This window comes from Castor canadensis, chromosome 13 (assembly GCF_047511655.1).
Source record: "Castor canadensis chromosome 13, mCasCan1.hap1v2, whole genome shotgun sequence".
NCBI classification, from domain to species: Eukaryota; Metazoa; Chordata; class Mammalia; order Rodentia; family Castoridae; genus Castor; species Castor canadensis.
The window spans coordinates 7,406,341-7,432,997 of record NC_133398.1 but is presented as its reverse complement, the minus strand read 5'-3'; the positions used below and the strand labels follow the sequence as shown (position 1 = coordinate 7,432,997).

General features: G+C 48.5%; 1 protein-coding gene across 7 annotated transcripts in view; it reads right to left on the bottom strand.

The window, feature by feature from the left end:
- The window catches only part of Zer1 (zyg-11 related cell cycle regulator), a 35,883-nt gene that overhangs the window by 8,396 nt on the left and 830 nt on the right, over positions 1-26,657 (bottom strand). For 4 of the 7 annotated variants that reach the window (XR_012440759.1, XM_074053044.1, XM_074053041.1 and 1 more), the window contains exons 2-15: positions 14,047-14,297; positions 12,938-13,088; positions 12,311-12,747; positions 11,868-12,044; positions 10,990-11,104; positions 10,687-10,833; positions 10,161-10,334; positions 7,488-7,703; positions 6,545-6,586; positions 6,306-6,425; positions 5,731-5,846; positions 3,212-3,400; positions 1,909-2,006; positions 782-884 (exon numbers count right to left, since the gene is read on the bottom strand). Coding sequence is in view for 6 of the 7 variants with exons in the window: in XM_074053044.1 (XP_073909145.1) it covers positions 782-884; positions 1,909-2,006; positions 3,212-3,400; positions 5,731-5,846; positions 6,306-6,425; positions 6,545-6,586; positions 7,488-7,703; positions 10,161-10,334; positions 10,687-10,833; positions 10,990-11,104; positions 11,868-12,044; positions 12,311-12,747; positions 12,938-13,088; positions 14,047-14,204 (2,243 nt within the window). In the remaining variant the exon portion in view is untranslated. Of the gene's footprint in view, positions 1-781; positions 885-1,908; positions 2,007-3,211; positions 3,401-5,730; positions 5,847-6,305; positions 6,426-6,544; positions 6,587-7,487; positions 7,704-10,160; positions 10,335-10,686; positions 10,834-10,989; positions 11,105-11,867; positions 12,045-12,310; positions 12,748-12,937; positions 13,089-14,046; positions 14,298-22,480; positions 22,587-26,615; positions 26,641-26,657 lie in introns of those variants that run through there. The other 3 variants (XM_074053043.1, XM_074053042.1, XM_074053045.1) reach the window with 3 other exon arrangements.

The following is a 26,657-nucleotide window of genomic DNA, read 5'->3' as shown; positions in this document are numbered from 1 at the left end:
GCCACACTCCTGGCTTGTTGATTGAGATGGAGTCTCTCTAACTTTTTGCCTAGGCTGGCCTCAAACCTTGAAGTTCCTGATTTTTGCCTCCTCAATAGTTGGGATTATAGGCGTGAGCCACCTCACCCAACCTCTGATGTTTTAGACCCAGTAATGAAACTAACACAGAAACGAAAGACAAAACACTCTGTATGTCCATGACTTTCACATTGATTTTGTGTGTGTGTGTGTGTGTGTGTGTGGTGTGTGTACATGTACACGTGTGTGCGTGCTGGGAATTGAACCCAGAGCCTTGAGCGTGCTAGGCAAGTGCTCTACTGCTGAACTGTATTTCTAGTCCAATAGAGGGTAATGACTTTTCCTTTTTCCCTATGGCCTTCACATGTACACTTAAATTCAGAGAAACTCATGCATACCCTGCTCCATCTGACCTCCTGAGTGTAGCTTACTATACAGTCCTCTTCCATTGCAGTGCCTTTGGCCAAAAATAATGAAAGTTCTGACCTGACTTGCTCATGCTCCAAGATAAGCATGGAATTGGTGGGGATAAAAGTAAACTAAGTAATGCTCTGTTCAGAATTCCATCATCTACTTTCCTGCCACTTTGTGGCTGAGATGAAACTTGGAGAGGTCCCAGCTGGACAGACACACTGACCACCTCCATACTCAACCCTGAGTGACCTCTGGAAACTTCGGCCATTCCTAAGTACCAGAGGGACCGTTGTGTCCCTACTCCCCCCACAGCGAAGTGCCAAGCCGAAACCCATTGTTTGTCTCTTACCGGGCCATTTCCTTGGTCTCCTGCCGGGCGGTCGCCATCTTGATCATGTCCCTCAGAAGAGGCATCCCACCTTCTTTGATCAGCAGGGGGCAGTACTTGTCAGCTGTGAAGCAATATCAGATAGCGGATAATGGGGTAGGTCTTCTATCAGCCTGTGCCACAGGAACCCACACTTGCTTCAAGGTCTTACTCTAAATGGGCAGCCTGGGTTGGAAAGACATGACTGGGGGCTGGCATAAGCCACGTTTGCTCAGCCTGTGGGAGAGCAGGGGTGAGCTGGGGAAGACTATTCCCTGCTGAGGACCCAAGTTATTTCTAAGGACAGTATCATTGCACTGGCTTAGGGCCTAAACCAGTGACCCTATACACAGTGACCCTCTGAGGAGTTTTAGACACAGTACAGGCTCTCAGTCTCTGCCCCCAGGTACTGACTCACCAGATCCTGGGGCATGCATGTCTGGTTGTATGGATCCAGGCATCATGTGTATACTTATTTATTTTTCAAGACAGGGTCTTGCTTCATAGCCCAGGCTGGCCTGGAATTTGAGATACTCCAGCCTTAGTTTCACGAATGCTGGGATTAGAAGTCCTGTGCCACATGCCTGGCTTGCCTATATTTATTACATTCTTTCTTTTTTTGTTGATGTTGTTGTACTGGGCTTGAACTCAGGGCCTTCACCTTGAGCCACTCCATCGGCCCCATTTTTGTGAAGGGTTTTTAGAGATAAGGTCTCTTGAACTATTTGCCCGGCTTGACTTCGAACTGCGATCCTCCAGATCTCTGCCTCCTGAGAAGCTAGGATTACAGGCGTGAGCCACCAGCAGTGGCTATTGCATTCATAATAAAACACCACTGGGTGATTCTGGTGACCAGCCAGGCTGGAACCATGGCTACTGCTCTGTCATGTAGACAGTAGGGCAACTTCTGAGTGTTCACTCGTATGGGACAGGAAGCATAAGGAAAGCCGACTGGAAACTCTGGATGGATGGGAACACTTCTGGTGGTACCACAAGGGCCAGGCAACACACTGCCATCCCACAGCCCAGCATGGGGAGGTCTTTGCTCTGAGGCATAGGCCCATCTGGATTCAGCTGGGGGTGTGTGAACCAGGGGAGTAGGCACTCACGGTAGACGGATACAAGGTTGTAGAGGGCCCAGGTGGCCCAGTGCTGGCTGACAGGAGAGATGCCCTGGGGAAGGAGGCGAAGAATTGGCTCAAATGACCTGCAGAGAGAGAAACCCAGGTCACTAGGATTTGGGGAGTGGGGAAGTGAGTCTTTTCTCCCTGAGACTCCTCCTCCAGAAAGGGCCTAAGGACAAACATATACAGGCCTGAAGGATGCAGGAGAATAGGCTCCTGGCCTTCACCCCACCGCCCCCAGGGGACTCCCTTGAGAGAGCAGAGCAGGTGAGGGAAGCAGAAGGTTGCGGAACTGGGGACCTCAGCAAATGGCAGAGACCCAGCCTTGGGGGTGGGGAGAAGCAGAAGACAGGGTGACTACACCTCCCACAACCACTTTGTTTGGGCCAACCTGGAGTCACAGCCCAAAAGTACGATACCTGGACAAGTAAAAGCTCCTGGGCTAGCACCAGGCCCTGGGTTCACCCCTAGTACCGCAAAACAAATCAACAAGAAAGCAAAACCAAAAAACCTTCCCAGAGGCCAGTAATTCCACTTCTCGCCCAGGAACTACAGCATTAGGAGAAAAGCTGCTGAACTCCATCTCCTAAGTGAACCTTCAACTTAACCAATCACCCATTGTGCCACCACACCTTCAATCCCAGCACTGGGAGGTTGAGGTAGAGTTCAAGGACAGCCTGAGCTACACAGTGAGACCCCATCTCAAAAAACAAAAACAGGCTGGGTGCTAGTGGCTCATACCTATAATCCTAGCTATTTTGGAGGCTGAGATCAGGAGGATCATCGTTTGAGGCCAGCCCAGGCAAAACAGTTCAAGAGACCCCATCTCCAAAATAACCAGAGCAAAATGGACTGGAGGTGTGGCTCAAGTAGTAGAGCACCTGCTTTGCAAGCAATGAGTTCAAAACCCACTCCCACCAAAAAAAATAAAACCAAAACAAACAAGATGGTGTGAAGAACAGGACTTAAGTCGTAGGACAGTGCAGAAGACCAGTGCCTAGTGATGGCAACTCAGTCACAGTACAGAAAGAACTGAGGCCAGCGTATCGTAAAGGAATGAAATCTGCGTTGCACAGAAAAACTACTGTCAGGGAGATGCTGAAAGTCTGCTGGGTAAAGAATTAAATGAAACAAAACAAAACAAGAGCACGAGTCAACAGGGTCTCTGTCAGTGTTGCTTCCTCTTGCATAAGAAGCAGTTGCACAGTGCAGGCCTGACAAGGAGGAAGGGTGCTATGTGTGCTGTGCTCTGCCGTAGGGCTGCACCTTGGTGAGGGAGAAGGGGCACCTGTAGTTGATGTTCCTGCGCGAGTTGGTATCCCAGCTCTGGATGGCTGCCCACATGCGCTCCTCCACCTCCTCCCGCTGCGGCTCGCAGACGCCCCAGGCCGCGGGCCCATCGAACATGACGTGGGACAGGACGCCGCAGGCGTTGTAGGAAACCTCGATCCCATCTGCCTTACTCTCTAGCAGGTTGCTGCCAAGAGGAAGAAAGAGACAGGGAGCCCAGCCCTCTTAGATACCGCTGCTGGACTGCAGTTTAAGCCAGGTGACAGAGGCCCGCCCTCCCTCCTTCCTTCCTTCCTTCCTTTCCTTCTGAGACAGGGTCTCACTAGGTAGCCTAGGTTGGCTTTGAACTCAATTTGCAGCCCAGGCTGGCCTTAAACACAAGATCCTCTTGGCTATGCCCTAAGTGCTGGGATTATAGACATGCTCCACTATACTGGGTGCTCATTATTTAGAGAATACTTGATTATTTTCTATAATAAAACTCACAAAGATAAGACCTCACATATTTAATACAGTGTGTTATATGTACTGTTTCTAGATGAATATGGCTGTTAATTTCTGTTCAATGTCAATGCAACACGGTAAACTGGGATACTTTTTTCCAAAGTTGTTGGCACAGCTAAAGTTAACAAAAATTCAAACTATATACACATATATATACATATGTATCTATACATTTATTTCTATGAAAAGATGACAGCAGTATGTTATACATCAATAATAGCAACAGCTTTTCCAAGTTCTGCAGTTGTCTGAAATCACAAAGATGTCCAGCACACTCCATTAAAGAAAAAAAAAAAAGAAAAAGTAATGAACCACCTCAGAAAACAGCAAAATTCTGTTACCTGGCACCATTTTTTTTTTTTATTAGCTTCTCAATCACCATCTGGAAAGAGAACATTCTAGAGGAACATAAAAATAGCTCTGATAAAGCATGGGCACTACTAAGTATCATAAGCAGGTGCAAGATAGTTTCCACTCAGAGCGGTGTGACAAGGTACTGTCCTATGTCTATAATACTAGAAGGTACATTTGAGAGAGATGATTTTGGGTTGGCAGAGTGGCTCAAGTGGTAGGGTGCCTGCCTAGCAAGCATGAGCCTCTGAGTTCAAATCCCAGTACCACCAAAAAAAAAAAGAGAAAGAGGTATGATTTGAGACTTTGTTTTATGTTACCAGCAGAGGGCTCAGAGGATGGGATGGCACAGCTCTGTAAAGAAATGCACTTTCTGCTGGGAGCAGTGGCTCATGCCTGTAATCCTAGCTACTCAGGAGGCAGAGATCAGGAGGATCGAGGTTCAAAGCTAGTAACAGTTCTTGGGACCCTATAACCTATTTCGAAGAAAACCTATCACACACACAAAAAAAGGGGCTGGTGGAGTGGCTCAAGGTGTATGCCCTATACTGCAAAACCAAAACCAAAACCAAAAAAAAAAAAAAACGCACTTTCTTACACAGGATATCCTCTCATCAGTGGCACTGTTCAGTATTCACTCTTTTCATGACTATCAGCTAAAAACCATTAAAAACAAAAAGCCAGGAAAAAAAAAAAACCTCAAAACTAAAAATACAATTATTAGAGTCACATGCAGATGACCGTGCAAAGACAAGCAAGACTCAGTCTAACAAAAGTGCTCTGCTAAATCTGTCACTTATGAGTGGTGACAACACCATGGAAGAAAGGAGATGCCAAGCAGTGCTGCGAAGCTTCAGTCCACCATGCAAACATGCAGCACCTTGCACAGAAGTAGTGGCCAAGTGTTGCTCGTTGGATGTATTCAAGGCTCTGGCATCAGTAGTCAGTGATTTCACAGCATTTATTTCCTCATCATTAATCCTTATAATCATACTCATTCTGTTTTTTCTTTTTCTTCTGGCAGCACTTGGGTTTGAACTTGGCCTCATACTTCCTAGGCAGGTACTCAATTCTTGAGCCATTCCAACAGTCCTTTTTTGTGATGTATTTTTTCGAGATAGGATTTCACAAACTATTTTTAGCTAGGATTACAGGCATGAGCCACTGGTGCTCAGGCAGTCCTCCCTTTTTAAAGATGAGGAATCTGAGGCTCACACAGGTACAATGACTGTCCCAGCTTTGTGGGTTTTTTTTTGGGGGGACTGGTCTACGTAGACCAGCATTGAATCTCAATCCTCCTGCCTCTACCTCCTGAGTACGGACATGTGCCATACCAACACAGACTCATTCTAAAGGGCCTTTTTTTTTTTTTTTTTTTTTTGTGGCACTGGGGTTTGAACTCAGGGCCTTATGCTTGCTAGGCAGATGCTCTTACCATTTGAGCAACCCTACCAGCCCTTCTAAAAGGGATTTGAGATTACTTAACATATAGTTACAGGAGGATCATTTATGGCAGGATGAAAGAATAAGAAAACACATAGAGGGAAGACAACATTTGTAACAGAAATCTAGGCTAAAAGCAGTTGTGACTCCCCTAAGCACAGAGTACAGTTCTGAGCATCTTGGCAGTCAAGGAAAAAGGGGAAGGCAAGAAGGACTAACCTGAAGACACTGATGAATTGGGAAGTCATTAGCTGTGGCCGCAGCTCCTTCACCTCTGCCACATTGCCCAAGAGCCCCAGCATGTTCCGATGTAGTTCCTGCTTCTCTGGGAATTCCTGGCAAAGTGAGAGAGGTTGGGGCTACTCAAACCCTGCTTCATTACTGAACGCTTGGAGAGCACCTGTCTGGCCATTCCAGTTAGACAAAGGAAGGCTACAGTAGTCTGCCCCTACTTTCTAGTGTTGGGACAAGTGTAGTTCCATCTACCACAAAACAGATTATTAGTTTGTGGGGGCCCCTCAGAAACTATGACAGAGAGAGCGTTTTAGAATGGCAGACAGTCTTACTGGACAGAATTCTGTCCACTGATATGGGAATGGGCTCCTGCCAGCCATGGGCAGTCTGAGAAGTGATCCCTGAGAAGACGGAGGACCTCAAGAGGGTCCGGTCAGGTGGTATCAGACTGGGGAGGTCTGTGGAGCTCCAGTTAGCCACACATCCCACTGGAAGAAGCCCCCAGGCCAGGGCTGGGAGCATCACGTGGGCATTGGGTGGCCCTGAGAGGCAGGGTCTACCTTCAGGCAGTCCAGGAAGAGCTTCATGCCATTGAAGTTGAGAAACATCTCACAGTTGTCAGGCGTCTCATCCGTGATATTCCACAGGGCACTCCAGGAGAACTCCATGACCTGGTCACACTGCAAGGGGACACAGGGTTCAGCCACGGCTCTGGCTCCCGAGGAGACACAGACACCCCCAGGGTCAGCAGTCCCTCAGGCTGGGGCAGGGACAGAGTAGCTGTGCAGCTCTGACTTACTGTCTTGTCCAGCAGCTTCTTCTGAATCAGCTTCAGCATGGTCTGTGGGCAGAGGAAAGAGCTTGGCAGAGGGCTGGCCATGGCTGTGGACCCCAGCGTGGACAGGGTAGTCAGTGATTTGTTCCTGATAGGATCCATCCTCTGCCTCTTTGGCGGAGACTCTTTGAAGGCATTCAAAGCCTAGACCCTTGGCACTGGCACTAAGAGGCCGGGGGGGCTGGTCCCGGGCTGAGGCTGACTCCTATGTGACTTTGGGCATTGCCCTTCCTTGCAGTGGCCTATGCTTCTCCAGCAGTGACGGTAGCATGGAGACTGCTTTGGTTCCCGCCTTTCTTTCCTTCCTTCTGCAGCAGTATTTACCCCGTCCCACTCACTGCACTCCAGGCCCTAGGCTAGCCTGCTCTGATGAGGCTAGGCAGTGCTATGGACAGTGACAGAAGGACAAGCTCTGCAGCCTGCCCACAAAGCTTACCACCTAAGCTGGCACTGGAGGCCTGACTGAGCATACTCACTCAATCCCAGCTGGCATGCACATGGTGACACTCAATCTGCTCTGAGGAGACAGAAGTGGTAAAGTGGGACCTGATGGATAAGTGGAGGGGCTGGGATCAGTGGACAAAATCTATGGGGTCACAAGCAGCAGTCACCACTAAGGACATTTTTCCAGGGTTGGTGGTTGAGCACAATAGTAGAACACTTGTCTACAATGGCCCCAAGTTTCATCCCCAGCACCACAAAAACAAAAACAGAGAGAGCCACTTCCTTTGGTCTAATCTAAAGCATTTGTGCTTCAGCAAACCTCTCTTCCTCCCTGCTCCTACCTCCCAGCCCTGGCCTTTCTCTGCCACCATCTCAAAGTGATGGAGTCATACAGTGTGCAGGAGAGGGTTCTGCCGTCACTGGGAGGGAGGGGGTGGGGGGGCAGTCAGCCACCCACACATACCACGACAAAGCCCATCTTTCCCACGGCCTCCTTGTGGTCATTGTCCACCTGGCAGACCAGGGCGTTGCACAGGTGCACAGCAATGCGCTGGATAGACTCGTCCTGACGGGTGGGGTTGAGGATGCTGAGTAGGAGCTCATTGACCCGGCGGTACTGGAACTCCAGCTCCTCGGGGATGCTGAAGTTGCAGAGGGTCAGACAGCAGTTCCGCTGTACCTGGGCCAGGACAGGAGGCAAGTGTAGTGTGTTTAGGGGCGGCCTCACCAGGAAATGCCAGGCGGTTTGCCAAGGTGACTGTGCCAGTCTGCACTCCCACCAGCAGCAGGCAATCCTCTGGCCCCTCCACACCCTCACCTTCCCTCAGCGCTGTCTATCTTTACAACGTTCGAAGCCCATTTTGTCTGTCATTTCCTTTCCTTCCTTCGCCATTAGACACTGGAAGTCCATACTGTATTAGTCATGTAATTTAAAGGACATCACCCTTCACTGACTTTTCCTCCAACATCTCTCTCTCATACACACACATACACATACACACACACACACACACACACACACACACACACACTCACATACTCTAGGCTTTTTTTTGAAGTGCTGAGAATCAAACCCAGGGCCTCATGCATATGAGGCAAGCCTTCTATCACTGAGCTTTACCTGCAACCCCATATAATTTTTAACTTGAGAAAAAGTTTGCTTTAAATTATAAAAGCAAAACATACTATCAAAAGTTTGCATAATGCTGCCTAAGCAGAACGTTAGTCTTCCATTTCTTTCTTTTTTTTTTTTTCTTAAGTTATTTTTTTTTGAGACAGGGTCTTGCTATATAGCCCAGGCTGGCCCTGATCTCTTGATCCTCCTCCCTCAGCCTCCCGAGTGCTGAGATTACAGATATGCACCACCACACTTCACCAGTCTCTAGTTCATCCCCTAGAAGTAACCACTGTTAAGTTTGGTGTACATTCTTCTAGATTTCACCATAATGCAAATATAAACATATATTTGGGGTGGGAGGTATAAAAGAGACTATTATACAGATTGATCCAAAGTATTTCTTCACTTATAAATATGCTGCAGTAGACATCTTACCATGGAGGCTTTCTATGGTAATAGTCCATTGTATGGACGGACTATATATTACTTTTCCATGTCCCTGTTCCTAAAACCTTGGCCTTTCTGGGGGTACAACTTAGGTCTATATACCAAATGCTTAAAATTACACATACCCATTTCCCATGCAATTAGACTTCTAGAATGTCTTACAAGAATAAGCAATTAAGAATAGTCAGCAGCCAGGCACTGGTGGCTCACACCTGTAATCCTAGCTACTCAGGAGGCAGAGATCAGCAGGATCATGGTTTGAAGCCAGCCCAGGGAAACAGTTCATGAGACCCTATCTCAAAAAACCCTTCCCAAAAAAGGGCTGGTGGAGTGGCTCAAGGTGTAGGCCTGAGTTCAAGTCCCAGTATCACACACACAAAAAAAAGTCAATTCAGTAAAGGACTGTTTGAAAAGTCAAAGATAAAAAGCAGCCTCATTGTTCAGGCCCAGGGTTTCCACATGGCAGATCCCTTCCTTGCAAGTGTGGGAGTGAGGCTTGGCCACTGCCTCCAGGCTCCAGCACAGGCCACGCTGAGCAGCCTCTTCTGGGACAAGTATACTGAACACTGCTGGAGTCAACAACAACCAAGCAGTCATTAAAGCCAGCTCTATCTGAGGACAAGATAGGACTGTGAATGACTCTCACTTTCTAAGCAATTCACTCCTGTATTACTTGAAGTTTTTTGTTCATTAAGCACTAAGTATCTTGCTTTTGTAATCAGAAAAGAGCCATCATTAAAAAAATTGGTTAAACTGGGTGCCAGTGGTTCATGCCTGTAATCCTAGCTACTTGGGAGGCTGAATACAGGAGGATGTCTATTCAAGGCCAACCTGGGCAAATCTGAGACCCCATCTCCAAAACAACCAAAGCAAAATGAACTGGAGGTGTGGCTCAACTGGTAGAACACCTGCTTTGCAAGTGTGAAGCCCTGAGTTCAAACTCCAGTCCCACCAAGAAAAAAAAAAAATTGGTTGACAAAAGGTTTGCGAGATGTTCAACCTTGGAAAACACTGATGAAACAATTATCCATGGTATACAAACAGTACACAGGGTGTAAATGACCCCACTTGTTAAATAGTATGTACAGACTAAAATTCAGAACAATAGATACCCAATGCTAACAAAGCTATCTCTGAATGGTGGGATTATGTGTGATTTTTATGTTCTTTGTATCTATGATTGTAATTGTTGTGTGGTAAAAAATTATTACCTTTATTATAAAAACAGCTATTAGAAAAAATATACCCCCAGCAGAGTGTTATGGGGCAGAAGGGCTAAGGAAACAGCATAGTCGAGGCCCAGAGGCAGGAGGCTGGAATCCCCAGGCCTCTGTGTGGAGCAGAGTAGCAGATGGTGGGATGGCTGTGGGTGATGGACTGCTGGTGGGGCTGGGTTCCAGTATCCTGCACGACAGGTCAGGAGTCTGGGAGGGCTGCTGTGGGAAGGGAACTGGGCAGGAGGCAGCCCACAGCCAGGTGAGCCCCTGAAGGACCTGCGGACGTGGGAGTATGAGGGGTAGGAAGGGGGTGGCTGGGCCAAAGCATGCGGGCCGTGGTGGGCAGGGGGCTCACCGTCACCTCCTGGTAGGATTCCATGCCATTCAGCACCACCTGGATGACCTGCCGGCGCAGCTTGACACTCTGCTCTGAGCGGTACTCGGAATTGGTCAGGTAGAAGAGGGCGGCGCTGCCGGTCACTTGAATGTTCTTATCATACTTATGGCACTTGAGGGCCGTGATGACCAGCTGTGAAGACAGGGTGGGAGCCTGGGCTGGAAGTGTTGTGAGTTGAGCAGGGATAGGCCTGGGCTTTGTGAGGGGCTGGGGGCGGTCCTCAGGGCCAGGGTTGACCCTGGTCCTGTTCTCCCAGAGCACACATGGAGCTGGGGAGCAGGAACTCGGGTGAGGCATGAATGACGCAGTGGGGAAATAAGTCACACACTGCCAGGTGGGATTGGGGTTTGGAAGGCACGACTGCCTGTTCCCTGGGGATGAAGAGGAGGGTGTGGAGCGACACGGGGTGGGGTCATGGCTCAAACAAGTTCAGCACCCTTCATGGGGGGTGGCCAGGAGCCTGAGCCCCAGGATCAGAGCTGACCTTCAGGGCCCGCAGAAGTTGATTGCAGCGCTCAATGCGTGCGATGTCAAAAAGCAGGTTGATGGCCCGTGATGTGATCTCAGGCCGGTGTTCTGTGTAGGCCTCAATGGCGTTCAGCACCTGCTCCTCGTTTTTGTCACCACTTACCTAGGGATGGGGCATGCTCAGGATATGCAGAAGAGGCCAGAGGGTAAGACCCTCAGATCCCAGCTTAGTCGCTGGTCCCTGACACTATGTGCCCCTGCCCAACATATCCCTTCTCCCGGGAACCCACTCCTTCCCTCCTCCACTCCTGCTTCTCACTTTGTAGGCTGGAATGTGAGTGAGGCGGCACAGGGAGGTCTCGAAGAGCCCAAGGAACTGCAGTGGCCTCTTCAGAGCCCGGAAAGGCACAATGCTGCTCTTGGAAGGCTCGATGCTGGGGAAGAGCATGCTGGGGTCAGTGGTTTGGGGTCAGGCCTGACTGCGTTTCCCTGGGGGACTAAGGCATTTACCAATGCTCTCTCTTCTGGACCCCAGCCTCTTTTTCTTTTCTTTTTAAGGGTAGGGGACATAGACCCCCGCCCCCTTGATGGAAGGGTGGCAAAGGCACATTGTAGAGGAACACCTAGGATGGGACAGTGCTGTAGTCATCTTCAGAAAATACTATCTGCCATTCTAGTAAGGAGGTGCTGCCCCTAGGTTTCACCAAAAGTCACAAAAGGACAAGCTCATCAGGTGGGAGAGGGTTTATGGCCAATGGCAGTGGCTAGGTTTGAAGCAGAGCTCGCCACCAGCCCACCTGGCCACCAATCAGCCACAGTAACACATAATGAGCAGCAGATACTGCCAGCCTCTTCTTCTCCTGCCACACTGTGCTCCACCAGTCTGAGCACCACTGGCTTTCCAGGAGTTCAGCCTCTTACCTCCCAGCTTGGCACATGCTGTCCCCTCTGCTGGAACACACCTCCTCCAGCAAACTTAGAATGGCTTTCAGGACAGCCCAGTGCCTTTCCTCTTGATCTTCAGGGCCACCCCAGAGCCTGTGCTTCCTTCACTATGGCCCCCAGAATGACTGGGGTGGCTCACACAGGCCCACAGAGGAAAGAGACTGACTTGCTTATCTCTAGCACCCAGCACAGCACATGCAGAGGGGCACCAGGTAAGTGAATGGCTCAGAGAATGGTACAGAGGTGGCCTACCTTGTCTGGCCCGCCTCCTCTTCCATCTTGGAGATGCTGCAGTTCTCCAGGATCATGTGGCCAGAGATGTCCAGGGACATGAGGTTCCCCAGCTTCTGCACAAAGAGGCTGAGCACCTTCCGCGTCAGCTTGAACTTGTAGTAGCTCGAGAGGCGGTCTCGGGAGATGTCCAGGTGTCTGCAGGTTGGGCAGGGGCCACCGGTCAGGATCCTGCTCCTTCAGTCCACAGCAGGGAAGGGCCTATGCCTGCCACAATTACTCCACAGAATTCTGGGAAAGGGCCCTGCTGAGACCCAAGTGCCCTAAATAGCTCTCATCTAGCTGAAACACCTCCAGCCCTGCCCTCTGCTTAGCCAGGTCTGCTGTACCCTCGGGAATTGACAGCACGCCCCCTGCATGCCCTACCACCCTGCCCTGGTGAGCTCAGCTGGCTCGCAGCTCACCGCAGCTTGTGTAGCTGGACAATGACGCGGATGTGGTCATCCGAAAGGTCCATGTTGTAGAGCACGAGCGATACCAGGCTGTCCTTCCACTGGGTTAGGAAGGCGGCGTCACTTGTCTGAATGCCTGAGAGGTCCAAGGCAGCCAGCGAGTTGAGCGGCCGTAGCAGTGACTCCACAGGGACCCCATCGATCATGCGGCCCAGGTTGAGGAAGCGGAGGCGGCTAAAGCCCTCAAAGGTGAAGTCCTTGACCAGCACCTGGCAGGTGGGGTTGACGAGGCACTCGTCTTCACAGCCCCCTGGGTTCTCCTCCTCATAGAAAATGTTTGCGCAGCCGAAGAGGCTCAAGGATACCAAGGTGTGGCTGAAGCTACGCAGCGTTTGCAGGCTCTTGGCAGACAGCTTCTCGCAGTTGGTCAGGTAGAGCTCCACCAGGTCCTGGGTGTAGGCACAGCTCCATCAGCACCACCGCCAGCCCTGCCCCTGCCCCTGCCTATAGGTGGCTGGGAAGGGGTTTGCCCACAGGGACAGTGCTGAGGATAAGCAGCCCTGCTCCTGCTCACTGTCTGGTCCTCTTGGCTGGCCTCCTTTCTGGCCATGCTTGGCGCCCCAGCCAGGCTGTTCTCACCTGCTTGCGAATGGCCTCCAGGTCCTGGTCCTGTACTAGGTCCTCACGGAGGTGGATCCGGGTGAGGCGGGTGCTGCGAGGGTCCGAGAAGAGGCTGAAGAAGCTCTCATGTGGTTCAAAGGTGCAGGCAGCATTGACCAGCTCCACATACCTAAGAGAGAAGCCTGGTTCTAGGAAGGGCTTAGCATCCTAGGTGTCTTCAGAGCACAAACCCTACTGCTCTGAAGCCTGGTTGAATCACTCCAGCTGCAACCACCTCTTTTTTCTTCTAACAGTGCCTGGCTGACCACACTACAGGTGAGATTAAGGTACCCCAGGATTGCTCTTAGGGTGACCTCCTGATGGTGCAGGGACCTCTTATCAACAGCAAAGCCAGAGCTCTTCCCCCAAAAGCCCGGATGTTCCCCTAACAAACACAGATACCCGTGCCTCCTCCAGAGATGCAAACACAGCAACAGGCACATATATACACCTATCATAGTACATATACCACTATTCTTGGTCTAACAATTTCCCTTTGGTGTATCTGTGCTGAACTCCCAGCATTCAGGAAATGCATACATGTCATGCTTCTAGGACTCCTAGCTGTGAGGAGTCCCTCAGAGGACTGCATATAGATTGTCTGGATGATATGATCTCTGGTCATGGATCCATTAGCATTCATGTACACCTGTATGTGTCCACATGCACTTAGTTCACAGGAGCAGGAACATCCGTGTGTGTGTGTGTGTGTGTGTGTGAGCACGCGTGTGTGTGCATACCTATACACACACACACACACACACACACGTCAGAATATGCTCCATCATTTACATGCAGGTTTTTACACAATCTCTTCCTTAAATACACACATGTAGTTTCACACTCGCACATATCCTGCACTATATAAGCCTACAGGTGAAGACACACCCATTCCTTCATGTGTACACCCTATCCCTATACACACAAACACACACATATACACCTTTATGGTAATTATGCCACTATTCCCCTGCACCCATGCACATCACCCCGCCACACATATACACAGTGAACACACTGTCCCAATCTCCTCCCCCACATACTATGCTAAGACCCCTGCCCCCACCCCAGCCCTGTGGCTTACTCACTCATTGACCAGCCGGTCACAAATCTCGCTGGGCAAGAAGATGTCTGGATGCAGTCGCAGGGTCTCCTTGTCCAACAGGTAGCCCAGAGTACCATCTAGGTTGCGCAGGCAGAAGTCAGTACAGAGGGCCATCAGGGACTCAGGCGTGTCGGATGCCATGCTGTGGGCAGGCAGGTAGTCACTCAAGGACAAGGGCCCCCAAGGGCAATAGTGACTCCCCAACACTCACAGGATCATTGGCAGAACCTCAGCCTAGGGAATGGAAAAAAAGACCAAGTGAGCCACAGATAACAGCCAGAACCATCAGATGCCCTGTGTCTACACTTTGAGTAGGGAAACTGAGGCCCTGGATGTGACATTCAAATTAGTGGATTATAAAGGCCAGGCCCAGGGCTCCTGACTCCTTCTCGTGCCTTCTCTGCTGTGCATTATTTTGCATGATCTGACCTACAAAGAACAAGGGTCCTCATCCCAGCATTTCTTTGCCTTCACAATTCCTGTGGGTGGCATGTGTGGGTTGGGACCCACTGCTTGGTAGGGAGAATAGGGATTTTCATCACGTGCTTCTCACAATCTGAGTGCTACAGGAAGGTGTCCTCTTATAGTATGTTCCTTCCTAACCTGTGGATAGTTGTAACTGATGAGTGCTGAGTATGGGCCAGGGCTTTATAGACTAGTATTATTGAATTTCACAGTGTATGATTAAAATTGAAGGCTCCTCCTAAAAGAAAGGAAAATGTATGTCCACACTGAAACTTGTATGTCAATCTTCATAGCAACATTTATTTGTAACAGACAAAAAGTTGGAAATGACCCAAATAACCATCAATTGGAGAATGGATAAACAAAATATGGTTCATCCACAAAAGGCTAAATATTACTGAACCATAAGAAGGTGAATATAGCCGGGGTGCTGGTGGCTCATGTCTGTAATCCTAGCTATTCAGGAGGCAGAGATCAGGAGAATCTCGGTTCAAAGCCAGCCCCAGGGAAATAGTTCCCAAGACCCTATCTCAAAAATACCCAACACGAAAGCGGGTTGGTGGAGTGACTCAAGGTGTAGGCCCTGAGTTCAAACTCTAGTACTGGCAAAAAAATGTTGAATATATCCAGCCACAAAAAGTAGTGATAATAATACAGACCTTGAAAACATACTAATCAAAAGAAGCCAGTTATGAAAGGTCACATATTGCATGGTTCCATTTATCTAGAGGGAGAGAACTGGATTGTGCATGGGGGAAATGGGAAGTGACTTCCAAAGGGTATGGGCTTTCTTTTTGGGGTGATGAGAATGTTCTAAAACTGCCTGCAGTGATGGATGCATACTCTATGAATGCACTCAAAGCACTGAACTGTACACTTTAAATGGGTGTATCATGTGGCCTGTGAATTACAGCCCAATCAAACTGTTATTTTATTTATTTACTTGTTTATTTATTTATTTATTGTGGCATTGGGGCTTGAACTCAGGGCCTACACTTTGAACCATTCCACCAGCCCTTTCTTGTGATGGCTTTTTTCGAGATAAGGTCTCCCAAACTATTTACCCAGCTCGATTCAAACTTCGATCCTCCTGATCTCTGCCTCCTGAGTAGCTAGGATTACAGGTGTGAGCCACCGGCACCTGGCAAAGATTTCATTATAGGGCTCAAAAAGTGCTAACCATAGGCCAGAAAAAGAGAAACTGATCTACACTGAAGTGAAGAAACTTCAGTTCATGTATACACAAAAGTTAATTCAAAACACAATGAAGACCTAAATGTGAAAGGTAAAGCATAAAAATGTAAAAGCCTTCTAGAAAAAAATGAGGATTTCTTTGTGACTTTACAGTAGACAACAACAATTTCACATAAAGAAATTGACAAATTGGGCTAGGCATTGTGGTGCATGTCTACAATCCCAGCACTGGAGGGCGGGAGGAGGTGGAGGCTGGAGGATGGTGAGCTTGAGGCCAGCCTAAGCAACATAGCTGAGATCCCTTGGGAGGCTGAGGCAGGAGGATTTGAGAGTTCCAGGCCAAGTCTGGGTTATATAGTGAGATCCTGTCTCAAACAAGCAAACAAACAACACACCTTCCAGGAAAAAAAAAAAAAAAACCCAAAAAGAAAATATCTCCCATAAAGGATTGTATTCAAAATATATAAACAAGATTTTTTTTTTTTTTTTTTTTTTGCAGTACTGGGGTTTGAACTCAGGGTCTTGTGTTTGCTAGACAGGTGTGCTACCACGTGAACCGTGCCCTCAGTACTTTTTGGCTTTACTTTTTTTTTTTGGTGGTACTGAAATTTTAACTCAGGGCTTTGTACTTGCTAGGCAGGTGCTGTTTCGCTTGAGTCATCCCATCCAGGCCTGATTTAGTTGTTTTTTGGATAGGGTCTCCTGTTTTTTACTGGGGTGGCCTCAGACCTCAATCTTCCTATCCCAGGCCTCCTGCCTAGCTATGATTACAGAGGCATACCACCATGCCCAGCATATACACAACTTTTACAAATCACTTTGGAAAGGGAAAAAGAAAACATAACACCCAATTTAAAAGTGGGCAACACACTTGAACAGGCATTTCCTAAAGGAGGGCAGTGAACCCCATAATAAGCATGTGAAAAGTGGCTTCGTTAGTATCAGGACAATGCATGCTAAAAGCACAATGAGATGCCATTTCCCACCCACCAGTTCACTCAACTACAAAAAAAACACAAACAAACAAACAAACAAAAAACCAGACAGTACAGACAGCAGCAAGCATCAGCTGCTGGTGGAAGCATAAACTGGCATGAACTGGGATCTAACTGGAAAACCGTTCAACAGTATTACTCAAGCTGAACAGACATATATGTTCAAGGTTCAGCAGTTCTGCTCCTAGGAATATACCCAACAGAAATGCATATACAAATGTGCACCCGACCTAGAACTAGAACCTATGAACTAAACTGTTCATAGCAGCACTCTGCATAATGGTTCCAAACAGAAAAGAACCTGAATGCCCACTGACACTGAATGGATGATTATGGCACATTCATCGACAAAATACTATATGGCAAAGAGAACACCCAGACCACAGTCAACAGCTTGGATGACCCTCAACAATGAATAGTGAAATGAGCCACACACAAGACACACTGTGTCAATCCCTTTGGGGTGTTACTCCATTAAGTTTAAAACCAGGGACTGGAATGTGGTATGAGAGAAACCAGGACTATGTTTTGCTGGGAGGGCGACTGGGGCAGGTTTCTGCATGCTGATGAGCTGAGCCTTTCATCTGAGTGCTGGACATGAGACGTATTCACTTTGGATGCTTGCAGAGCTGGAAGTCATCACATGCATGCTTCTTCAAATGTACATTATAATCCAGTAAGAAGGTAAGGAAAAATGGCCAGGATGCCAAGGAGGTCTATGTTTAAAAGGGGTTCAGAACGCAGTTAAGTCATCATCCAACTAATATTGCATTGACAACTGGCTACAGAGGATGAAAACTGAACCTTTGTACTCCAATTGGATGAACAAGTAATCTCTACAGGGTCTGATGGTGGGCATCTATTGTTCCAACTATTGGAGAAACTCAGAAAGGAAGGTCACTTGAGCCTAGGAATTTGAGGCTCAAGGTTTATGTCGCCTGGGCAATATAGTGAAACCCTGTCTCTAAATCAACTAATCAATTAACCAATTCTAGAACCTAGGTCAGTCAGAAATTAATTCCTAACCATCATTTCCTTACCAGAGTCTATAGCAGGGGAGAAGTAAACAAAACTTATCTATGGTATTAGAAATCAGGGTAGTGAGTGGGTGTTAGTAGCTCACACCTGTAATCCTAGCTACAGAAGGATCTCAACTGGAGGCCAGCCTGGGCAAAATGTTCTGAAGAGATCCCCCCATCTCAACCAATAGCTGGGTGCGGTGGGTGGTGCCTGTCATCCCAGCTATGCAGGAGGATCACAGTTCCAGGCCAGCTGGGGCAAAAAATTCTCAAGACCCCATCAACAAAAAAAGTTGGGTGTGGTAGCACACTGCAGGAAGCATACACAGGAGTAATGTAGTCCAGGCTGGCCTGGGAAAAAAGTGAAACCCTATCTCAAAAATAACCAGAGCAAAAAGGGCTGGTGGAGTGGCTCAAGTGGTAGAGCACCTGTCTACCAAGTGCAAAGCCTGAATTCAACCCCAGTACTGCCAAAAAAAAAAAAAAAAAAAAGTCACGGTAGTGCCTACCTTAAGGGCAGGTGGCAGAGGGGTTTCTGAAAGTGTTGGGACAAGCACTTTCTTATCTGCTTATGGAAGTTTAAGCTCTGCACTCTCATTCTGTGTGCTTTTCCTCATGTAGCTATACAGTGTCCCTTTGTATCTGCAGGCTCCACATGAACAGAAAATATATGAAAAAAATATTGCATGTGTTCTGAACATGTACATGCTTTTTTTGTCATCCTTCTCTACACAACACAGTACAACTGCTGCTTGCATAGTATTAATCTCCATTTGTAGTAGGTGTTATGAATAATTTAGAGATGATTGAGGGTATATAGGATGATGGACATAGATCCTGTGTAAATATGATGCTATTTTCTGCAAGGGACTTGAGCGTCTGTGGCTTTTGATAAATGAGCGGGGTCCAAGAAGCAATCCCCCATGGATACTGAGGGACAACTGTATCTGAAAATGTGCTTCCAAGACTGATGCTCTACCACTTGAGCCACTCCACCAGCCATTGAAAAAGGTTTTTAGGGTCCTGGTGATGTAGCTTAGTGGTACAGTGTGTGCTTAGCATGCATAAGATCCTGAGTTCATCTCTAACACCTCCTCCCAAAAAAGTTTTTTTTTTTTTAAGTACAGGCTTTGACTCTATTTCATATTTCATGTTTAAGTTACTCCAGATCTCAGTTTCCTCATCTGAGAAATAATCCTACCTCACAGGGCTGGTAGATTAAATAAGATAATGCTGGGAAAATGCAAAGTCCTAGGGCCTGACACAGACAGCACACAAAAAATGTTGGTTCCTGATCCCATCTTACCGATGAGGAAACTCAAGTTCAAAGACACATGGCTACTTTGTGCAAATGGGGATTTGAACTGGCCTCTTGGACCCCATTACATTGTCTCTTACAGGATTCCATAGGACCCAGCAGTGCCAGGCTTCTAGGAGCCCCATGAACATCCATGAGTCTTCCAGGCTGCTCAAGACACAGGAGCAGGAGGCCACAGTACACTGTGGGCTTTGCAATGAGCCAGCACTGAGTTCAAGCAGGGTACCTCCAGTTATCATTTGAAGTTGGGAGGACTCAGGTCCAAGTCTTAGCCCAGCTGCTTAAGAGCAGGTGAACTCAGGTAAAGATCTTCACCTCCCTGTACCTCAACATCTTTTTCTATGAAACAGGAGTGAGAAGCCAAGTATGGTGGGGCATACCTGTAAGCTTAGCTACTTAGGAGGCTGAAGCAGGAGGATCATAGGTTTGAGGCCTGCTTGGGCTACATAGCAATTTCAAAGCCAGCATGGGTTACATAGTGAGACCCTATGTCAAGTAAAATTAAAAAAGGGTGTGGGTGTGTGTATAATATAGATCAGTGGTAGAACACTTGCCTAGCATGCATAAGGTACTCTGTTCAAACCCCAGTACAAAAATAAATAAGTAAATAAAATAAATAAATAAGTAAAACAAAATAGTAGTAGTGCAAACGGGGATTTGAACCTGTTCTCTTGGACTCCATTGCATTGTAATAGGAGAAACACAATCCTCTAGCCACAGCACTGTGTGAAGATTACAAGGAACAGAACAGAAAGGGCTCAGCGTACTGCCAGGTGCGTAATAATCACTCAATAAAAGTGACTCTGCCGAAGGTGGTGTGCACACTTGTAATCCCAGCTACTCAGGAGGCTTACATACAGGAGGATCACAAGTTCAAAGTCGGCTTGTGCAACTGAGCGAGACTGTCTTAAAACAAGAAAATAAAAAGGGGTAGGGGTGTAGCTCCATGGGAGAGCGCTTGCCTAGCATGTGCAAGACCCTGGGTTTTACCCTCAATACCGGGGCGGGGAGGGAAATAGCTATTCTTATCATTATCACCATCACCTCTGCTTATCTCATTTGCCTTGGTCCCCACACAAAGAAGGGCTGTGCTCCTGGGCTTCCCACAAGGTCCACTGTGTCAGCTATCTCACAGGCCAGGTGACAGCCTCAAAGGAAGGCATGATCTACAGGGTCCCTGGACCCTGGGCATGGCCTTCTGCCTTCACTACTTCCAGACCTTCAAGAGCCAGCCCTCTCCTGCATGGGAGACTGGAGATGGAGGGCGATGCTGCGGGGAGGCCCCACCCTGCTGGGGCTCTCCTCTGACAGTCACCAGAATTGGAGCCAGATTTCTAGCCTCCTCAATCCCTTCTGACCCCCTAGGTCAGCCAGCATGTCTTTATTGGACTGGCAAGAGGCCCAGGTCACCTTCAGTTTCTTTCAACTGGGATCATCCAAATTCAATAAATTAGTCCACTTGCTCCTTTTTTTTTTTGAACTCAGGTCTTCCTGCTTTGCAAAGTAGGGTCTCAACTGCTTCAGCCACACCTCCAGTCCATTTTTTGCTGTGGTTATTTTGGAGATGGGGTCTAGTGAACTATTTGGCTGGGCTGGCCTTGAACTGCAATTTTCCCAATCTCAGCCTCCCAAGTAGCTAGGATTATAGCTGTGAGCCACTGGCACCCCACCCACTTTAAATACTGTCTCCCCTGCTCCCCACCCAATCATATCCATGCTTTTCCTCTAAGAAGCATCTCCTGACACTCCAGCTGCACCATATTTAGCTCTCCTTACTTAGATGGTCCTAAGGCCCCCGCGTCAAGAGGAGCATCCTAGCCCTGTCAGGGTGCTCATGCTGTGTGCCCCACAGGCCCTACACTGATGCCCATACAACTGTCCAGTGTCCTTGCCAGACAGAGGCACTGTCTGGCCTTTCTTCCCTCAGCAACCACCTACTGAATGCTGAGGGTCCAACAGCAAGACAGCCAGACAAAGTCCTCGCCTGCTCTGAACATTCTGGTTCTGGAGGGAGACAGACATCCACCTATGAAGCACACAAATGCATGACATGTAACTGGATCCAAGATTCTGAAGAAGATGGGAGACCCTGAGGCTCAGGGTCCCTACCCAGGGGCTCTGCTCTGGGCTGGGCCGTCAGAAGATGTTGCAGCTGAGACCCTAACAACAAGGTCTAGATAACTCAATGGTGGGCAGGAGGGACAGGTGCTCCAGGAAGAAGGAAAAGACTACACAGGCTAAAAGGAAGAGGTGCAGGGACACTGGCAGCATGGCCCAGGTCCAGCACTGTTGGCTAAATGAACACAGGAAGCATTCACTACCCAAGGTGAGGCTTGACACATGGGAAAGCTTCAACAAAGGACTCTCACTCAGGCCATGAGCCTCACGGGGCTGGACATGCATCCACTGTGCCCAGAACCCTGCTAAGGACCCTGTGGTCGCAGTTGAAGCCTTGTGCCTCTGAATGAGAGAGAACTGCAGGGGGCTTTGCCTTTCCTGCAGGTATGAACCTAGGTACCCAGGTAGCTGCTTTGTGGTAGCCCTGTCCCTAGGTGCAGGAAATACTACTATGTCCATTGCCAAGGTCACCAAAGGCCCCCAAAAGAGAAACATGTTGGATAGCACCCTCTCCCAACCACTCTTTGGTAGTGCCAACTCTGTTGCTTGGGGCTGGGGTGAGCTGGAGAGGAAGGAGCTGCCCTCCTCTGGGCACTGAGGCTAAGAGGCCTGAGGGCTAGGACACCTGCCACTTGTGCCCCATCCAGCTGCAGCCCTGGCACCAGCCAGAGGCAGCCATCTCTGCCCCCTCCACCCCTAAGGGACTTAGGGGTTCTTATTCTCATGGCAGGCACTAGCCATCTGGAATTCTGGCAACTGGGGACAGAGGGCATGCTGATTTTGACAGACCACCACATGGGGAAAACTCTGTGTCTTTGTCCACCCCTCTTCTACTGGTTTTCTAAAACTGGGTCCAGCATGAGCTCAGGACCTCATGGGGGAGGAGGCACTGGAAGAGGAGAAAGAAAAAGCAACAATGGCAGCCCTAGCAGTTGCCACCACACCACCTCCATGTTGGGTGCTTCTGGGCCGCTACTGAGCTCCCTACAGGCTTGACTTTACAGTCTCTTATTTAGCCAACAAAACACATGTCACCGCACCCTGTATTTGTAGGGAACTATGTGCAAAACAATTTGTCTCTGGCCCTCCCCAAGCCTGAGAGCTCTAGAGGACAACGGCACCCACACCCACATCCCTGTTTGGCTGGTGCTTGGCATTCAGCAGCACAAGGTTTGCTGCTGCTGGAATGACCTCGCCATGACACTCTAAGGTAGACTACTAACCCTGGTGATGACAAGACACTGAAGCCTGAGATCTCAAAACCGACAAGAGTGGGAGGCAAACCCAAGCCAGACACAAGCTTCTCACCAACTATGCTCTCTTCGTTTCCATCCAAGCAACTGAGGGAAGGGAGAGACAATGGAGGTCCAGAGGAAGGAACAACTGACCCCACCAGCATCCTGACACCCAGGGGACAAAAGCTCTGAGCTTGGAGTGCTGCCCACCTGTGAAATATTAACCCATGATCCATGAATTGGGGGGAGCCCAAACAAATGCCCTATTTACAGAGGGGGAGGAGCAGGTCCTGGGCTAGAGACTGGGGGGTGGGAGGCTGCTGTGAGGGAAGTTGGGAAAATGCCAAGGGACTCCAGGTGGGAGAGGTGTGGGTTGAGAGTCACAGATCACCTACCTGGCTAACTCTGCTACATGAGTTATGCTAGGAAGATACAGAAATGGAATGAGGGCCAAGCATGTAATCCCAGCACTCATGAGGCTAAGACAGGAGCACTGTGAGTTCAGGTCAGCCTGGACTACATAGCAAGAACCTTTCCAAAAAAAAAAAAAAAAAAAAACCTGGCAGAGGGGCTCAAATGGTAATGGTAGAGCACCTGCCTCGCAAATGCGAGGCCCTGAACTTAAAACCTCAGTATTGCTGGGCGCCAGGGGCTCACGCCAGTAACCCTAGCTACTCAGGAGGCAGAGAGCAGGAGGTTCGAAGTCGAAGCCAGCTCAGGCAAATAATTCACAAGACCCTATTTTGAAAAACCCCATCACAAAAAAGGGCTGGTGGAGTGGCTCAAGGTGTAGGCCCTGAGTTCAAGCCCCAGTACTAAAAAAAAAAAAAAGAAAGAAACTATTAACAGTCAGGTGCCGGTGGTTCTACTGTGGAGGCTGTGATCAGGAAGATCAAAGTTCCAGGTCAGCCTGGACAGATACCTCAAGAGACCCCATCTCTGAAAATAACCAGAGCAAAGTGCATTGACTGGAGATGAGATGTGGCTCAAGTGGTAGAGCACTCTCTTTGTAAGTGTGAAGCCCTGAGTTTAAACCCTAGTCCCACAAAAAAAAAGAAAGAAACTATTAACAAATACTGTGGAAAAAGAGGGAGCAAGGTCTGAGGACCCCAAGGTAGACTGGGAATCAGACTGCCTGGTTCTACTTGTGCAATCCAGCTTACTGATATTCATACTCATGCTGAGCACCAAGCAGATGCCAAGAATTCAGCTCAGGACTTGATATGCTCTAAGTGGCTCAACCCCCACACGGGGCAGGAGTAGTCATAATCTATGACTTACAGGTGCGGCAGCTGAGGCTGCATGGTGAGTCGTGGGCCATGGTCTATGTCTGTGTGCGTGCAGATATGTGTTCTGTGTTTATTAGCTTTCCAGGCATGTCCTCTGGCACCACAGACAACCTCCTGGGCAGGGAGGGTTCCTCCCACCTCAGCTTTCCTTTCCGTGCATGCACTGCCATTGCATCCGGGCAACCTGGAGCATCCTTGGACACTGAGCGCAGAGGATTCAGTACTGTGGGAATGATTCATGGATTCATGGGCATATGACTTTTTTTTTTTTTTACCACAGGACTGGAAGCTTTCTTCATGATCCGCAGGGACTCCATTACACAGCGAATATATGACAGGCTAGTTGTGTTTTCCACTTTCGGTAATTATCAGGGTCCCTGCCTATCAATGTGGTGCTCCAAATGGCACTATTTTGTGGGGTTGCTGAGGAGATGCCCTGAAATAATGGCAGGAAAGTGGTAGCCGATAATTTGTGTGTGTGTGTGTGTGTGTGTGTGTGTGTGTGTGTAAATGGGGTCTGAATTCAGGGCTTCACACTTGCAAGGCAGTGGTCTACCACTTGAGTTACACTTCCAGTTCATTTTGCTGTGGTTATTTTGGAGATGGGTTCCTGAGAACTATTTGCCAGGGCTGGCCTCAAACCTCGATCCTACCAATCTCAGCTTCCCAAATAGTTAGGATTACAGGCCAGAGCCACCAGCACCTGCTGTGATTGATAATTTTGAAAAGGAGTGATGTTCCTAAGCATAAGCTTAGAGACCCTTCTATTCACTTCTGAAGCTGAAGATCAGGCTCCAGTGATTGACCAGACAAGACACTGGTCCCCAAAGAGCTAACCCCACAGAGGCCTCTGGGCTCACATTTCAGGAGTCAAGAACAGCTGAAAACCTGGGGCTAAGAGCAGCCTTCTGCCAAGTGGGCTGACAAATATGTCTGTGGAATCCTGGTGCCACTAACAATAACCTTCTTCACCTTTGTGGAGCTTTGGAGGGCACCTTATTCTTTTACAACCCATGCATCATTTCATTCTCCCAGTAGCCTTCAAAGTTAATAGGAGTAAGAGGACATTATTCACAGTAGATGGGAAAACTGAGGCCCAGAGAGGATATGGGACTTGTCCAATTATACACAGCAAACCAGCAGCAGAGCTGTGGCTTAAACCCAGGCCTCCAGGCCCCCAGGTTGGTAGTGTGGGATGCTAGTCATGACAACCTGTTCTAACATTCGGGTGCTCAGCTTCTGAGTGCTCTGACCTTTCATTTTCATTTAATTTTATTTTTGCAGTGCTGGGGAAGGGCATCACACATGCTAGGCAAGTGTTCCACCACTGAGCTACACCCCCAACTCCTTGACCTTTCATTTTCAAATCCTTTGGCCCTGCTCAGCCTATGACCCAGGCCTGATGATATGGCCAGGCTTGAAGGATGAGGAGGTAGATCCACGGTGACTCTCCTGTAACACAGGCTGCAAAACTTCAGCCTTTGCCAGACCCCTCCAGGATCAACAGCCTCCATCTGTAGCTGGCAACACACACCCAACCTCTAGCTAGGCTCAGCAAACCTGCCCTTCCCAACATGTCTCCAGGTCACATTCATTCCAACACTACCATTTTACTTGTGTAAGCAGCAGAATGGGGATTTTTCTGGGCTCTATTAAAATGGTCCCCATCACCTTCCCCTGCCATCCTCTCTGTAGACAGGCCACCAACTCTACAGCTGAAGGTATCAGGAAGTTTCTACCTTGCCCCCACCAGTATTCCCCCCAAATCCTACTAGCTCAGAGAGACAGCCAGAGCTGGTGACACTCCCAGCTGGTGCTAAAAAGAAGGGGTGTGCAGCACATGCACACACAGGCAGACAGTTCCTCCTTGTCATGTCACCACCATCACCATGAGCACTCTGTACTGAGTACATGCCGTGCCCAACACTGCACTGAACACTGCAGCACCTGCTCTCTTACAATGGCCCTATTTTACAGATAAGAAGACTGAGGCAGAAAGAGGTCTCTTGCTTACATTGGTACAACCAGAAAGCCGCGGCATGACTCAACTACAGTGTTCTCTGACTTTTTTTTTTGTATTTATTTCATCAATAGTCATTACAAAGACGGGAAAAGGGCACTTACAAGGCTGGAGCACAATGGGCATTTGTCATCTAAAACAACTCTTCATTTTCTCCAACCACCAGACACTTCAACAAGGGTGTCCTATTAGATACCCTGTGACCCTGCATCACACAGACAGCCCCTAACTTGCCCCACTTGGACTATTATCAGGTCTCAACTGTTTTCTGATTTCCTTGTCAATCACTCTTTAGCTCCTTCACACTCACACACACACACACACACCCACACACCCTTCCCTTGCTATTTTTTTAGTCACCAGGACTACCACCCCAGGATCTTTGCACCTCCAATACTCTGCCACCAGAGAGCTGCATGGCTTGTTCCCTCACTCATCTCTGAAATTAGAAGATCTTCCCTCACTATCTTCTATAAAAAGAAAGATAGACTCTGGTCTTCCTCATGATTCTCCCTGATTTATTTTTCTCCATGAAACTTATTCCCACCTTATATATTGTACGTTTATTATTTGCTGAATGATGGAATATAGAAAGGCTCCTCCCAGCTGTCAAACATCACCTGCCGTAAGCATAGCCTCCTGGCACCCTTTTCAAAACTGTCACCCGTGGTCACTCTAACCAGTTTGAACCCTGAAGAAAAGCATCCGTGGAAAGATCATGTAGGAGTCTTTCCCCAAGCATGAGGAATTTCCCTTCCCCCTTAAAAAAGCAAATTCATTTACAGGCACAGGCAAACCCAGGAAATCTTGGACTCCCTCGGTCAAAGAGCAGCCAAATCAAGTTCCACCCACAGAACTGCTATGGTCAGCAGAGTCAGTTTCACTTTTAACTCACCTACCTGGCACCCTTGTCTTCAGGTGGCAAAGCCCATCCACCCCTT